At 42.2% G+C, this 15207-nt stretch overlaps 5 protein-coding genes across 5 annotated transcripts; 1 reads left to right on the forward strand and 4 right to left on the reverse strand.

Annotated features, from left to right (window-relative positions):
- Positions 1–382: 382 nt before the first annotated feature.
- Positions 383–2188, reverse strand: SAC7 (GTPase-activating protein SAC7; the record flags this gene model as incomplete). The annotated part of the gene is made up of 1 exon (XM_449415.1): positions 383–2188. The coding sequence occupies one exon, from the start codon at positions 2186–2188 to the stop codon at positions 383–385; it is 1806 nt and encodes a 601-aa protein (XP_449415.1).
- Positions 2189–3193: 1005 nt separating this feature from the next.
- Positions 3194–4594, reverse strand: RVS167 (amphiphysin; the record flags this gene model as incomplete). The annotated part of the gene is made up of 1 exon (XM_449416.1): positions 3194–4594. The coding sequence occupies one exon, from the start codon at positions 4592–4594 to the stop codon at positions 3194–3196; it is 1401 nt and encodes a 466-aa protein (XP_449416.1).
- A 602-nt stretch (positions 4595–5196) lies between these two features.
- CIN10 (Cin10p) lies at positions 5197–6840 on the forward strand (the record flags this gene model as incomplete). Its single annotated transcript, XM_449417.1, has 1 exon — positions 5197–6840. The coding sequence occupies one exon, from the start codon at positions 5197–5199 to the stop codon at positions 6838–6840; it is 1644 nt and encodes a 547-aa protein (XP_449417.1).
- Positions 6841–6949: 109 nt separating this feature from the next.
- Positions 6950–9784, reverse strand: MIS1 (trifunctional formate-tetrahydrofolate ligase/methenyltetrahydrofolate cyclohydrolase/methylenetetrahydrofolate dehydrogenase MIS1; the record flags this gene model as incomplete). Its single annotated transcript, XM_449418.1, has 1 exon — positions 6950–9784. The coding sequence occupies one exon, from the start codon at positions 9782–9784 to the stop codon at positions 6950–6952; it is 2835 nt and encodes a 944-aa protein (XP_449418.1).
- A 1713-nt stretch (positions 9785–11497) lies between these two features.
- Positions 11498–12805, reverse strand: TEC1 (Tec1p; the record flags this gene model as incomplete). The annotated part of the gene is made up of 1 exon (XM_449419.1): positions 11498–12805. The coding sequence occupies one exon, from the start codon at positions 12803–12805 to the stop codon at positions 11498–11500; it is 1308 nt and encodes a 435-aa protein (XP_449419.1).
- Between the last annotated feature and the right edge of the window lie 2402 nt (positions 12806–15207).

Consider the following 15207-nt stretch of genomic DNA (forward strand, 5'->3'; position numbering starts at 1 on the left):
CGATTCTTATGTATTTCAATTATCTGGTTGATGTAATGTATATAGCGCATATATGTACGAATTAGAGTCCTAATCTAATAATGAATCCGTGAAAATGTTCAGACATGCCAATTGAACTGAACTTTTGCATACTGTATTGCTATCATCGAAAAATAGAAACTAATATTATTGGTATTACTAATTGTGGTTCCTCCATGTTAATTCTATATGATAAAACACTAATATAACGATTGAATATGTTAGAAGTGTTGTCAAGTAGCATATTATAAAATATGGATTCTAAACTGTGGGGTATAAATTTAGCTAATATAAAAGGAATACTAGTACAACCAAGTACGGAACTTGAATATATATAACAAATAAATCAAAGCTACTGTAGTGATCAATTACGGCTGGTTAATCTTGCAAACCATGACTCTCTCTTCTTAGCTTTGCTCTCTATAGACTCTTGGGAATATGCAATTGGGGAACGAGGTCTTTCAAACTTCTCTGTAGAGGAGCTACCATTTTTCGGCAGGTTATCTTCAGAGCGGTTTAATATAAGTGATAATGGTCTACCAGATGAATTTGATGTGATACTTCTACCACTAACTGATCTTTGAACTTTTGGAATTGAAAGGAGGTGTTGTCTATGATTTGATGAGTGTACTGGAGATGATAGATGGGGATCTACATTTTCATCATCATTCAAAAGGTCGTCACCTTCGCCATCCGTAGCTGTATCACCCGTATCACTTAGAATGCCCGGTTTGTGTAGCCAAGGAAATAATCTAGAACGCCTTTTGTTACTAGCAATAACATCAGGGACCATTGGTGCAGAGCCGATGGATCTCGAGTGTGGTCGTTGATATTTTGGTACCTGTAGAGCTGGGCTCTTCGCCTCGGGTTTAGAATGTATGTTATTTTGCTGTGAAGTTGCTGTAGAAGTCGTCTTGCTATTATCGGGTGTGCCCTTTATTGTGGTAGTCTCGGTTTGTATCTGTATATTAGGCAACGGTGAACTGGTCTTATCTCTGTTAGTGGTGGATTCCGTTGTGCTCTTTTGATGGACACTTTCACTTATTTTTTTCTGTTGGTCATCTTTAGTGCTCTTCAGCAGGTGTGGAAGTAGTTTGTATGTATATTCTATCAGAAACTCGACCACAAGTCGGGATAGTTCGTATTCTTTGGGGTCTAGGTCGTGTTGTGGGTGCGACAAAATCGATGGCTGAAAAATGGCGGCCAAATTGGAGCCTGACATCAGATTCAGTTGGGATTGTCTGGCAAACAGACTCAGCAGATCCAGAAGGTATATGGTCAGTTGTTTGCTATCACTCAATAAATCAGTGAACAGCTCTTCGTACTCCTTGATCGCGGCCCTGATACACCTAGACAGTTTCTTCTTTCTCCGCAGTTGCTTCCGCTTGGCCTCTTCTTCGGTGATGTGTTGCTCGTCCTCGTTCTCGTTATCGCCGTCGTTGGCCCTATCGTCTGTGTCTTGTTTTGTGGATTCCGTGAGCTTCATGGTTAGGGTGTTCTCCTTGTTGGCGTTAGGGTGGCTGACCTCATTGTTGAGCATGTACTTCAATATGCGGGGCCTGTTCATCAGCGGAGCTCTGAATTTTTCATACAGAGCGAGCGGTATCAGTGGTTCCTCGAGGTTGTTCAAGTAGCGTCTCAGCAGTGATGCCACGTCGTGCACCGTGTAGGGCTCCCAGTTGCTGAACTTGGCACCGTAGTCCGGCGGGGTGGAAAAGATGTATTGCAGCTCTTTTATACGCTTGCTGTTGCCCGCGATTCTAAACACACCTGAGGTACTCAGCCCGTTCGACTTCAGGTACGCACCGCACTTCGCCACAACAATGGGTATCCTCCCGAAGCTGACCAGCTCGCTCTGCACAATCACCTCAGCGCTGGCCACAGACAGAGACTCCTCAAGCGAGACACCAAACACCCGCCCGGAGAACCCGTTGCGTCCAGACAGGAACTGGTCCCGGTAGTCCCTGAAGTCCTGGCGCTCCGCAGCGCCAACCTCGTTCTTGATCGGGGAGCCGGTCTTCGGCGCAGTGTGGTTGTAGGAGTGGCCCCGCTGGTACACCGGCCGCGATGGCGTCGACAGGTTCTCAGAAGAGACACTCTTGGGATTATTGACAAAATTCTTCCAGAACGGCATGTGTCGCGATGGCGATATCGAGTGCTTGTTAGGCATGAAAGGGCTGTGGAAAAAGTAGTATTAAGTAATACTGCAATTAAATAGAAAAAAGGCGGGTATCCTGCTATATTAACTGTATTACGTTAGCGCTATTTGTATTACTTCTTGTGGTGCAATCGCACTATTAATATAATTGCAATTGCTCAAAACGGGAAACCGAAGAGTTCCCTCATCTGGAGCTTCATCAATTTTTCCCAGTTTATGTGAACAATCAATTTACTTTGTAGAGAAGGGGCCCGCACTCCCAGAAACACCCGCACAAACAATCCTAACCTCATCGGTCTCTCCGTCCCGCTCTTTCTTCCTGGCGCCCCCGCCAGATATTTTAAATGGAAATTGCAATTACCCTTTTAAGTTCGTTTTTTCCAGTTCTTGGGGCACCCCCGCGGGATTCTCTATGCGGGGAGGCGTCTTTCCCTGTGCCCATTATTTCTCGGATCACCCACACCTGCAAGGAATGCAATCTCCTAAACGGGAAATTTAATTTACTGCGAAGAGGTGCCGTCAAAGCTGGATTAGCATGCACTGCTCAGACAATTGCGCACAGGGATGCAGAAATACAAGCCAGGAAACTGGGCTGTGCGGATTTGCTGAGTGCCAAGTGCTTCGCCCCTTCTGTCTTGGGTTGTACAGATCTGGCCCCTTAGTGAATGAGCCGCAGGGGGGCGCATTAAGCAAAAGGATTTCACGCGTCTTCGGCTTCTCCTTCCCCTCTGTCTCTCTGTCTCCCCTCCGCGGGTGTCTGTGCATTTTCGGCTCGTTGTCATGTTTCCTCTCTGCACCTCCTGATCGTACGTAAGCGGCGATCGGGGCTCGGTGGCCGAGTCCGTTAGGGTTTTGTGTTTCACATGACGTACCAATCATCTTTTAGGTCTTGATGTAACCCTAAGTTTGAAGGAGAAGGGTGGGGCAGGGAGGAACACGCAAGCCCTATAATATGCGTTTGCATATGCTGGATACACTTACTATTAGAACAAATATACATCTACATAGCGCTAAGGACTAGTTGAGCTGGACGTAGTTGCCAGGGAAGACACCTTGCTGGCCGTTGTACCTGCCTGTCCACCACTCGTTCACGTCTGGAGTACGCTGCACCACTTCTATCACTGCGCCTGCAGGGAAGCTTAGGTCTCCTGCGGCCTGTGCCTGGTAGTCATACAGCGCAGTGACCGTTTCTACAGGTGCACCAGCAGGTGCTGGAGCAGCCATGGGCTGCTGTGGGGGTTGTGGGACGGCTGCACCGGCGCCCATCGCAGTGTATGCTGGTGGTGCAGCTTGTTGCTGGTATCCCATCGCACCGGCGCCAACGGCACCTGCTCCGACAGCCCCGACAGCCCCGACAGCCCCAACAGCGCCTGGACCCATGGCTGGTTGCTGTACTCCGTACCCGGTAGCTGGTGGAGACTGCATGCCACCGTAACCAGTGGCGTTGGGGGACTGCATTTGACCGTATCCTGGTGTGGTGCTTCCGACAGCACCATATGCGCCTGGCGTGGGTGAGGCGCTGTCGGTGTCCTTACCGTAGCGTCTTCTGGTCATCTCCAGTTTGGTCTTGGAGTAGCCGATCTTAAAGTGGGTGATGGTCAAGGAGTCCGTTTGTTCCTCGATGTTGCCTCTCTTGGCGATGAAGGCCTCTATGATGTCACTGTTCAAATCGAAGTAAGGAATCTTCATGTCCTGGAATTTGTTGTATAGTGTGTAGAAAATGTTCAATTGCATGTAGTAGAAAGACACAAATAATGGTTGCACAAACTGTGCCTCGAGACTGAACAGAATAGGCAGTTGTTCCTTCAACATGTCATTATAGTAGTCGTACTCTTGTTGGGCTGTCTCCATGTCAACTTGAGCTTTGTACATCTTTTCTTCCACTTTAGGCTTGGCATCCGGCTTCTCAGATTTCTTCTCGTACTTGGTGTAGGTATTCAAGTGCCTGTCCAGATCCAGCTTCTTATGGTTACGCTTGGTGGCCATCTTTCTAATGTAAGTGATGATCTTCAACAGTTCCTGGCAGGGCTTCACGACTTTCTCCTCCACCAGCGCTAAATCCGGCTTCAAAGTCTGTTGCAACTCGGCAACAAGAGCCCTGTACTGTTCACTGGCCTCTATACCTTCTGGATTGTCCTCGGGGATAGTGGCATTGGGGTCACTCATCTTACCACTGATGGGCAAGAAGATCTCCTCCATCGCCTTGGCAAACCCAATCTGGTGGTTCAGCATACCATTCACTGCGGAAGAGTAACGCTTGGACTCCTCACTCAGCTTCTTGGTCTCCTGCTCCAACTCCTTGAAACGACGTTCGGCATCCTCATACACAGGGTCCTCCGTCTGCTCACCCATCTTAAACTTCTGGCGGAAGGACTGCGGAGCCCTCGTCACCACTTTTGTAAATCCTTTAAAACTCATTACTGCTCTTTACCGCTTGCACAACTGGCTGCCTATTTCAAGAACACTACTTGATGAGTGCGATTCGTTGGTCCCTTTTATGGTCATTTCGCTGTTTTCGCTGTTCTCGCTCAGCTTTCCTGGAAAAAAATCCCTTCTAAGAGCGACATCGCAAATGAAATTGGCAATAAAGGGTTCAAGAGGACTCATGCTCACAATATTTTGGCATAAACATATAGCAAGTCTCTAATATTTCTACGATGCATATAACTCTGACTTGCATTATAAATTCAGATTGTCATATCTGGGCAGTCTTTCTGCGTGTCTCTAAGGACAACCTGATGTAAATACAGTAGAACTTCCCCATTATCCACAATGCATGATAGCATATCCTGTTTCCAGTAACTGGTATAGGACTGCTCGTTAATCTTGTATATATGATGTCTTTGCAGTGCTCTCTACAATACCTTGTATGTGCTAGTCACGCTACATTTCTTGCTGCACTTGCAACTGGGATCATCGCTGAGTTGACAAAAATGTGATGAGACTTATAACTAACAGCCATACTGTTGATAGCACAGATAACAGAGTCAAGGTCATTACAAGAGAGTAGTAAGATCAGTATGGTTGATGAGAATAGCAATAATGAGAATGGGCTAGACCAGGAGGAAGAAATAGATGTGTATTCCGATCTGTATTCGACGTATACGCAGGTTACTTCGTTGACTACTAATGATGTTGATAACACCACATACCCCATGACTTGGAAGACAGTCGCCCTTTTTGGCAGCTCCACAGTGGGTGGATTACTATTTGGTTACGATACAGGTGTCATCTCGGGGGTATTGCTCAGTTTAAAGCCACAGGACCTTGGCAGAGCTACCATTTCTGATTGGGATAAAGAGCTGATCACCTCCATAACATGCCTTGGTTGCTTTGTGGGATCCCTGCTGGGGTCTCCGCTGGCTGACAAGTATGGCAGGAGGATAACTCTGGCGATCTTTTGCGTATTATTTATAGTCGCCGCACTGTGGATGGCCTTGGCCAGCAACTTAGTACTGCTGGTATTCGGTAGGTTTGTTGTGGGGATCGCAGTGGGTACTGCCGCGCAATGTACTCCGGTGTACCTCTGTGAGATATCACCTGCCAAAATTAGAGGTCAAATATTAGCACTGAATTCCATTGCTGTTACTGGTGGGCAGTTCTTGTCTTACATATTCGCTTATGAGCTTTACGACGTGAATGGCTCTTGGAGAATTTTATTTGGATTGTCAGCCGTGCCTGCTATAATATTTTTATCCATGTTAGACTTCATACCTGAATCTCCTCGTTGGTTGGTATCTATGTCTAAATATGATAGCGCTAAAGCAGCCTTGCGTATGATCTATCCGACTGCGTCTCCTGGTCAGATAAACCTCAAATTCAATGAACTAGTCATCAATCTAAGCAAGCTCAAACATTACCAAGATGAGCAAACTTCGCTGATGGTTCCATTATCGGTGCGTTCCTCTCGAGTTACAATCAATTCTGCTGATTACGGTTCGGTAGCAAACTTGAGATCATTACACTCTCTAATGAATGAACCTTCTGGAACAAATCATTCTAATAAGACAGTTCATCACAGAATGGAGCCTAGGACAAAGAGAGCATTGTTAATCGGTTGCGTTCTTATGTTTTTCCAGCAAATTACTGGTTTCAACGCGTTTATGTATTACGCTCCGCTAATATTTTCGAAATTAAACTCTCATAACCCGCTACTTCCAGCAATGTCAATTGCATTTACTAACTTTTTATTCACCTTTTTAGCTGTCTATCTCGTTGACCTTGTTGGGAGACGTTCGATGCTTCTAAATACAATTTGGATTATGACTGTTGGGTTGTTACTGTCTACAATTGGGTTTCAACATGAAAATGTTGTTGTATTATTATTTGCAGTATCTATATTTGTGGCAGCATATGCTTCTGCCATGGGCACCATACCCTGGAGTTCAGTAGAATTCCTGCCACTGAATAGAAGGTCGTTCGGAGCATCATGTATATCATGTACTAACTGGTTAACAAATTTTGTTATTACAGCATCTTACCTATCTGTGATGAATAAGATCGGTACAGAAGACACAATGTTATTCTTTGCATTATTTAGTGTGATGGCATGGTTTTTTGTGTATTTCTGGTATCCTGAAGTCAAGGGACTATCACTGGAAGAAATTGGGAAAGTGTTTGAAAATGGTATTGATGTCCATTATGTTTACAGGAACTATTACTGAAGCTATTTCATGGTAATCGAATATGAATTGTTCTTTATAAAGTTTTAAATATTCTTAATATATATGGGTTAAATCTCTAATTACTACACCTTAAAATCACTATCTTAGTCTAAAATAGACCATTAATGTTACCCTTGTCATCAACCTCCACATTTAAGTATCCTGCATGGACGGATAAGCCTGGGATTGTTTGTATTTCAGCTGCTAACGCATATAGATAGCCTGCACCAATAGATGCCCTGATATCTCTAATAGGGACTATGAAGTCTTGTGGAACACCCTTCAGTTTTGGATCATGTGATAATGAATATTGGGTTTTAGCAATGCAAATTGGCAATTTATCAAAACCTTGCTCTGTGTATAATGCAATCTGTTTTTGGGCTTTTTCAGATAGTTCGATTCCAGCACCACCATACATCTCTTTAACGATAGTTTCTAGCTTCTCTTTTATAGGCAAATCTGTGTCATATAGGAACTGGAATGATTTGGGTTCCTCACAAGATTGAACAACAGCATTGGCTAGATCAATAGCACCTTTTCCACCTTCTTCCCAATGATTAGAGACAACCACATTGTTTGCACCAGCGGCTTTACATGATTCTTCTATAGCTTTAGTTTCATTTTCAGTGTCAGTGGAAAATTTGTTGATTGCAACAACAACTGGGACTCCGAATTTCTTAACATTCTCAATTTGTTTAACTAAGTTAGCGACACCTTTCTTTACAAATTCAATGTTCTCCTCTATATACTCTTGTGGAAGCGCTTGGCCTGGCTTGACGTCCGGAGCACCTCCGTGAGACTTAATAGCTCTAACAGTTGCAACTAAAACGACAGTGTCCGGGACTAATCCTGATGACCGGCATTTAATATTAAAGAAGCGTTCTCCGCCCATGGAAAAATCAAACCCTGCTTCGGTAACAACGTAACCTGGTTCTTGAGAGTCTAAACATGTACCCATCAATTTTAAGGCAATCTTATCTGCCATAACAGAAGATGCACCAATTGAGATATTGGCAAATGGACCTGCGTGAACAAGCACTGGGGAGCCTTCAAGTGTCTGCATGAGGTTTGGTTTGATCGTATCGGTCATTAAAGCTACTATTGCACCAGAGCAACCAATATCATCGACAGTAACAGGTTTGCCGTTTATGTCGCTAGCAACCACCAACTTGGAAACTCTACGCTTCATGTCTTGTAAACTAGTGCTTAGAGCTAAGATTGCCATTAGTTCCGAGGCAACAGTAATGTCAAAACCAGTTTCTCTAGTCCGTCCTTTTTCGGTAGCAGCTTGACCAATTGTAATTTTACGTAGCATTCTATCGTTCACATCAACAACTCTTTTTATGTTGATAGTATCAGGGTTAATATTTAGTCTCACGAACTTATTTATCTCCTCTGCTGTAAGTTCATCAGGATTAGTTTTGTTGATTCCAAGTCTCTCTAACCTTCTAGTCATAGCAGGAGAAAAAGATCTGATACCATTCTTTTTTGGAACAAGTTTGTCATAAAATTTGGCATCATTCTTTATTGTAGATTCGTGTAGCATCCTAGTATCGATTGCAGCAGCCAAAAGATTGTTTGCAACACCAACTGCATGGATATCACCAGTTAAGTGCAGATTAAATTGATCCATTGGTATGACTTGAGCATATCCGCCTCCAGCAGCTCCACCTTTTACACCAAATGTGGGTCCCATTGATGGCTGACGCACATTAGCAATGGATGGTTTGCCCAGATGGCCGGTCAAGGCCTGTACCAAACCCATTGTTGTTGTTGATTTACCTTCACCCAAAGGAGTAGGTGTGATACCAGCAACAAGAACATATCTACCATTCTTCTTGGACTCAAGTCTATCTAGTATTGATGTAGATATTTTACCCTTGTAATGGCCATGGAGTTCTAGTTCATCTTGAAATATCCCTAATTCCTTAGCTAAGTTATCAATATGTTTTGGTTCTTGAGACTTCGAGATTTCAAAATCAGATGGGACAGGTTTTTCTAATTTTAGAGGTAATGGTTTTATTTCTGGCACTTTTTCAAAATTGGCCAAACTACGCTTGGCGGCCAGGACAACATTCGAAACTAGCATAGCGACAGTCATCTGGCCAACACCACCTGGAACCGGAGTAATGTATGAGGCTTTCTTTGATGCGGAGTCAAAATCGACGTCACCAACCAACCTATGCCCAGATTTCTTCGTGTTATCCGGTACATGGTTGATGCCGACATCAATAACAACTGCCCCTTCTTTTAGCCATTCACCCTTGATCATATTTGCTTGTCCACAAGCTGCGATTACAATATCTGCTGTTTTGACTATTTCTGGTAAATTAACGGTCTTGCTATGACATTGAGTTACAGTAGCGTCCAAATTTTTCAATAAAGAGGTTATTGGAGTTCCAACAATGCTAGACCTTCCGATAACAACGGCATTCTTCCCCGCAATAGTAATATTATGTTCCTTCAAAAGCTCTATACACCCGTTGGGGGTGCATGGAATGAACTTTGGATGACCGTTTTTCTTAGTGAGTTCACCAGCGTTGTATATGTGGAACCCGTCAACGTCTTTGTCAACAGAGACAGAGCTAGTAATTGTGGTCTCATCCAAGTGCTTTGGTAAAGGCAATTGGATCAGCAGTCCATGTATGGAGGTATCGTTGTTTATGGCTTCTATCTTGCTCAACAGCTCAAACTCAGTAATTGACTCCGGCAGTTTTTCTACAATGCACTTCACGCCACTTTGTTCGGATTTCTTCAATTTCATGTTCACATAGGCAGATGAGTCCAACCGATTGCCGACTTGTAGAATCTTCAAAGTGGGCAAAAACTTATGGTTCTTCCTAATGGTGTCTATCTCATTGCGACATTGCTCAATTATCTTCTGGGATAGCTTTGTCCCGGACAATAGGTGGTAGTACCTATTGGTTCTGAGAAACTTTAGCATGGCGTAATATATCTTCTGCCCTACAGCTACACTAGGTTAAAGAACAAGATATAGCCTTGATTTAGGAGCCCTGCTTTTTATATGACTATTTTAACTACAGAGCTAATCATTGCGATGAGTTCAAAAAAAAAACTTGTGAAAAAAAATTAAATGATTCAATTGATTATCATAGTGGGGGGGACCCTTAAATTCACGTAATTTACTCTTCTTGGGCGAGTTCAAAATGAAAACTGTGTAAACGTTGCAAGCAACGGCCAACTGTTTATCTGGAAGATAAGGTATCTCATTCCTAAGGAAGGAGTCAGGATATGGGTATAAAATTTATGTGATCACATTTTTGTTCAAGACTATAGATTTGCTGGTCGTGTTAGCTATTTTATACAATAAAAATACATTATTACACATCTTCTCATACCCGATAACCCAGCAACTCAGTACACTACTTTGCCCACTTTCTGTTTTTATTCCATTATTACGCAAAGCCAAGTCATGTGACATGGATTATTGTTTCTCACATCGAAGAACAAAAGAAAGAAAGCACAACTTGTTCCGTGCAGCTGGGCAGTAGGCCTTGCTTCTCTATTGTTCCTTTGGGGAACTGACGTACGGGTATTGTATCCTGCTGTAGCGTAGGAAGGGAAGTTCACTAAGTATTTTAGGTGTTCGTTGTGAAGATTCCCGCGTGCAATCTCGTCGGAAAAACTGTCCAGAGCGAGGAAAGGAAAAATTTTTACGGAAAAACTATTATGTGAGCAGCAGGCCGGGTGTCTGATTTAATACCGACATGATGTCTTCATTTAGTACAACGAGTAAAATATGGAAATACTTATTGATTCCCCCCCCATCTCGTTTGGGCATAATGGGAGCTACAAGTGTTTATTATAGTTGCGGTTCTTTGCACCGTTGGATGTCTTATTTGTTTTTCACGTGGTAAATCACATTCTGGATATTGCATTTGCTTACGCTACCAGTAGTTCAATATAGTGATGAGCATTGACGGTAATATAATACAGGGATAAATGTTTATCAATGATTTACATTCTTTACATTAGCCAAAAAAAAAAAAAAAAATATTCTCCATCCAAGAATATCTCTCATTGATATTTCTTTAAAAGTACGTTATTCTTTGAACGCTTGATACAGAAGATTTAAGTACAAATTAAATATTCAATTTATAATTTAGAGCTGATATAAAAAGGAAGTGAATATTGCAACTAACAACTATGAGATCAACTCAAAGTCGTTGCTGGTAGTGGTACAACTTGTGTGTTAGATATGTCATAGTAAATTAAACCAAAATGTATTACAAAATCAAGTCAGGAAAAAAAAGTTTATTATGAGGAATCTGTAATTATGTATGCAGTGAGTTAAAATGGGTTTAAAATCGAACTTCCCTAGACAATGTAGATTAGAGAATATGTTTCTATTGTCACAGTGTTATTGCGATAAGTCAACTGAGATAAAAAAAAATAAATTGTGGTTCCTCTTATACACATGCGTGTGCATATATGACAGCAAATTAGTCATTTCCAATAATGGCTAAGCTGGTAAGTTTATACATAAAAAAGGGGGAGGCTTGACTGGGTATTGCCATAGATGCAAAGTAAGAATTAGTAAAATAACAGTTGCGGAGTAAATTATTGTAATGAGGTAAAACAATTCAGCAAAACATTTCTGCAGAAAAAATAAAAATGTAGCATTCCTACATCTCTCTCAGTTGGACTGAATACCTTGCACCTCTTTCTTTTCATTGTATGGGTTGATCTCTTCATTTTTAACCAAAGGCTTGTTTTCCTTATTTAGTATATCTGGTTGGCGGATGGGAGGCGGCAGGTTGTTTGTAGTCTTTGATTGACCATTTTGGCCAAATTGAGACATCACATTTGGTAGAGACATAGGAGTGGTAGTTATATTGGTTGTGTTGTTATTCGTGTATGAGTTCTGGACTATGGAGGGAGGTATTGGAAGTGAAGATTGCTGCATATAATAGCTTTGGTTTGGGTACTGCTGGTATTGATACAGCATTCCGAATCCACTTCCATTAGAATGCATGTTGTTTACCCCAGGAGTATTTGAAGAGTTGTTGAACTGTGGGGAGCTGATGTTCCCATTAAAATTGGCACTATTTCCTGTGTTAGACATGGGTACTTTATGATCCACATTAGACCCATTATGATACAGGAATTGGTGACTATTTTGGCCTTGTTGGGTGGAAATCATTGGATATGGCAATTGTTGTACATTTTGTTGCCGCTGATTAAATGTATTCATGGGCATACCGCTGCCAGACTTCAGCTTCATATTATTAATTTCTATGTTATTTCGGTCATTGGCCATGTAATCCATTTGGTTCTGGTTACCGCCATTGTTGGGCGTCATTTGATGACCTGCGTAGTTAATCGAGTTCGAGTTCTGATTCTGGTAGTAGTAACCCTCCTGTGGCGCGTAAAACCACTGCTGGCCTGTGGGCAAGGGCAAGGGTAAAGTGGAGTTTGGCGGGCAGAGCACAGGTCTATGGGTAATTGCAAAAGCCGGGTAATTGCCCATTATAGTGGAGATGATGCTTTCGAAGAATGTGTAAAAATATCTGGTCGACTCATCAGTCTGTTGTGGCCCGTTTTCTATCAGGTCGAGGACGTATATTTCGTTGCTGTTTGTTAAAGTGCCGGTCTTTTTCTTTGTTAGCAGGGATTTCTTCCAGACCTGGATGTGGGAGGAGATCTGCTTCTTTGTTCTGTATTTACCTATTCTGTACCATATGTACATTGATATGAGCTCGTTACGGCCGTAGTTACGGTCTCTGATTTTAATCTTCGAAGTACCATTCTTGATGATGAGGCCCAGAGCTTCGACAAAGGCGGACTCGATGTCCATGGGCCACTTGTTGTCGCTGCCGGTGGTCTGTGTGTGGCCGCTGCTGTTGCTGCTGCCGGTGCTATTTGAGCTGCTGACATTACTTGTGCTGGTAGAGTTATTCATATTGTACCTATCTGATACCGAGCTGTCATTTGAGACAGTCATAATATAGATTGAGGGCGTTATTTGTGGGGGGGAGTACGATGTGTATTAGTACTCTTTTTCTTGATGTTATTCTAATGGGAAATGATTACCTTCGAGGATATAAGCGTTTGTCAATAAGTTCTTGAAAGGATTTGTGCTCTTTTTAGTTCATATAGTGACTATATATAGAGGGGGGGGAAGGTGATTCCAGATTACTTAGGAATTTTCTTGAGAGAGCTATAATATGGTATGGTTTTTAAATTGTTATGACTATGGCTTTGAAGAAGTGTAGATCAATTATGAAATCAGAAAAAATAAAAGATTGATTTGAAAATGGCTAAAGAAATTTTTTATTGAATCAAAGGGAAGCTAAAAAAAAATGTTGGATATATATGTGAATGACGGTCTTGAGAACCGTTGGCAAGGGTCCTCCATATCAAAGTTATCGTTCTGAGGACCGGATTTATGTGGGTACTTAACGTTCGGAGAACGACAACGAATAGAGTAAGAGGATAAACCCAAATGAAAAAAATTGACAAAAACAAATGAATGCGAAGGGCAGTTGCAGAGAAAGTAATGTAGAGAAATACTCTTTGGAAGAGCTGTGGAAGAGAATTACAAATAAGATATTCCATCCTTTTGGCGAGTATCCTAAGAAACTGCAGTAGAAGGAAAAGAAAAAAAAGAAAAATATCTCAATTTTAAATTGAGAAAAAGTACCAGAAAGGGTTTTTCCTTTTAGGAAGAATTGGTAATTCAATCGCAAGATGGTCAGAGAGTGCTGTGGGAACGAGGGCGAGGGGAGGGGGGTGAGTGTCTCTGAAGAGCTGGGAAGAGCTGGGAAGAGCTGGGAAGACTCAGACAAATTCTGCAGCTCCCCAAGGGAAGAAGCTACATTTGTGGAAGCAATGGAAGGAAAAACAAAAAAAATAAAAATAAAAAGAAATATTCGAATTGTTCCGTTTGTACTGCAGAATCTGTGGAGAAGACGTGGCAGAATAGAATAATTGTGCAAAACACACACAAAAAATAAAAAAGGAATCGTTCGGTGAAATTCAATTTCGAAGAGACGAGCTTCCCTGTGCTACATGAAACTGTAATAAGGCGTAGAAGGAAATAGCACCAAAGTTTCTAATTTGACAGGGGATGTGGGAAAAATGGAAGGGCTAGAACTGTGCGTCATTTTCACTGGTTCCTCTCCGTTCCTTGTCTTGTCTCATCACCTAGTCAAGAGGGAAAGGGAGGGGTAGCAAAAAATAGGGATACGAACATCGAACATCCCGGGAACTGTAGGAAGCTTGACGGCTCCTAGAATGTTGAAGGACGCAACATACGTTGTTAACAGTTGTCTGTTGCACTCCAGGGAAATAGAAGGGCATCATGCCCCCCCCCACCTTCCTGTTGCGGCTTGCAGAGAAAATGCAGAGAACTGTTGACAAGAAGCACCGAACAAGTAGATGCTGGCTATGAAAACAAAGGAGCACCGAAATGAAAGAAGAAGAAGAAGAAAAAAAAAGAAATATCTGTGGGATAGCTGCACGATATGCTTTACTAGCTTTGCTATAAAGAAGCAACCCGTTAACGGGTTGCGAGGAGAAGGGGGATCAAGCGAGCAGCAACCAAGAAACATGGTGATCCCCGGGGACATAGCGCAAGCTGAGACAGCGGTGTAGCATTTGCAAGAGACTGAATCACCTCCCCTCTTTTGCCCTTGTGGAACTGTTTCTTTTTGTCATCCAGCATGAAGACTATCAATTTTTTTTGCAGAGATGACGCTTTGTAGATTTTAGATGTCGCAAACACTGAAGATAGCCACATGCCAAGGGTTGCACCCGTATGTGGTTTCGATAGCATCAAAGATCATTTGGCTGCTCGAAGACTTGATAGTAGCTCAGCATGCGCATCTTGCAAAAAAAATTTAAAAAAAAAAGCAGTTCCAGGTTATGCTTAATTCAACTATTTAGCAATCTATACTATCTACATTGTCCTTTGATACAAAGAATAAACTGTTATCTTAGTGTGATACTTGGAAAAAAAAATACAACGTCAAATTGGATCCTGCCAACTTGAAAGCGGCATTTTTGCTTGATAACAAAACAGGTAATCTGTTTCATTATGTAATGCCGGTTCGCAAGTTCGGGCATATAATAATTATATCCACTTAGCAAGAGCTTCAAAATAGAGGCGTAGTACTCATCTTTGAAATTAAAGCACGTCCACGCTTAGATTTACTAATAGATGTGGAATACGCCTTTGCACATAAGCATTAAAAACTTCAACTAGCACTGCTGCTGAACAAGTAAAACACGATTGTGCTATGCCCACTTTTATCAGCACCAAAAATGCAGTGAACCCAAGTAATTTATAACTGCAGATAACAACCTACTGTTACAGATAATGCTGATAAGCTTAATAATCCCCAC

Source organism: Nakaseomyces glabratus, chromosome M (assembly GCF_010111755.1).
Source record: "Nakaseomyces glabratus chromosome M, complete sequence".
Classification (NCBI taxonomy): domain Eukaryota; kingdom Fungi; phylum Ascomycota; class Saccharomycetes; order Saccharomycetales; family Saccharomycetaceae; genus Nakaseomyces; species Nakaseomyces glabratus.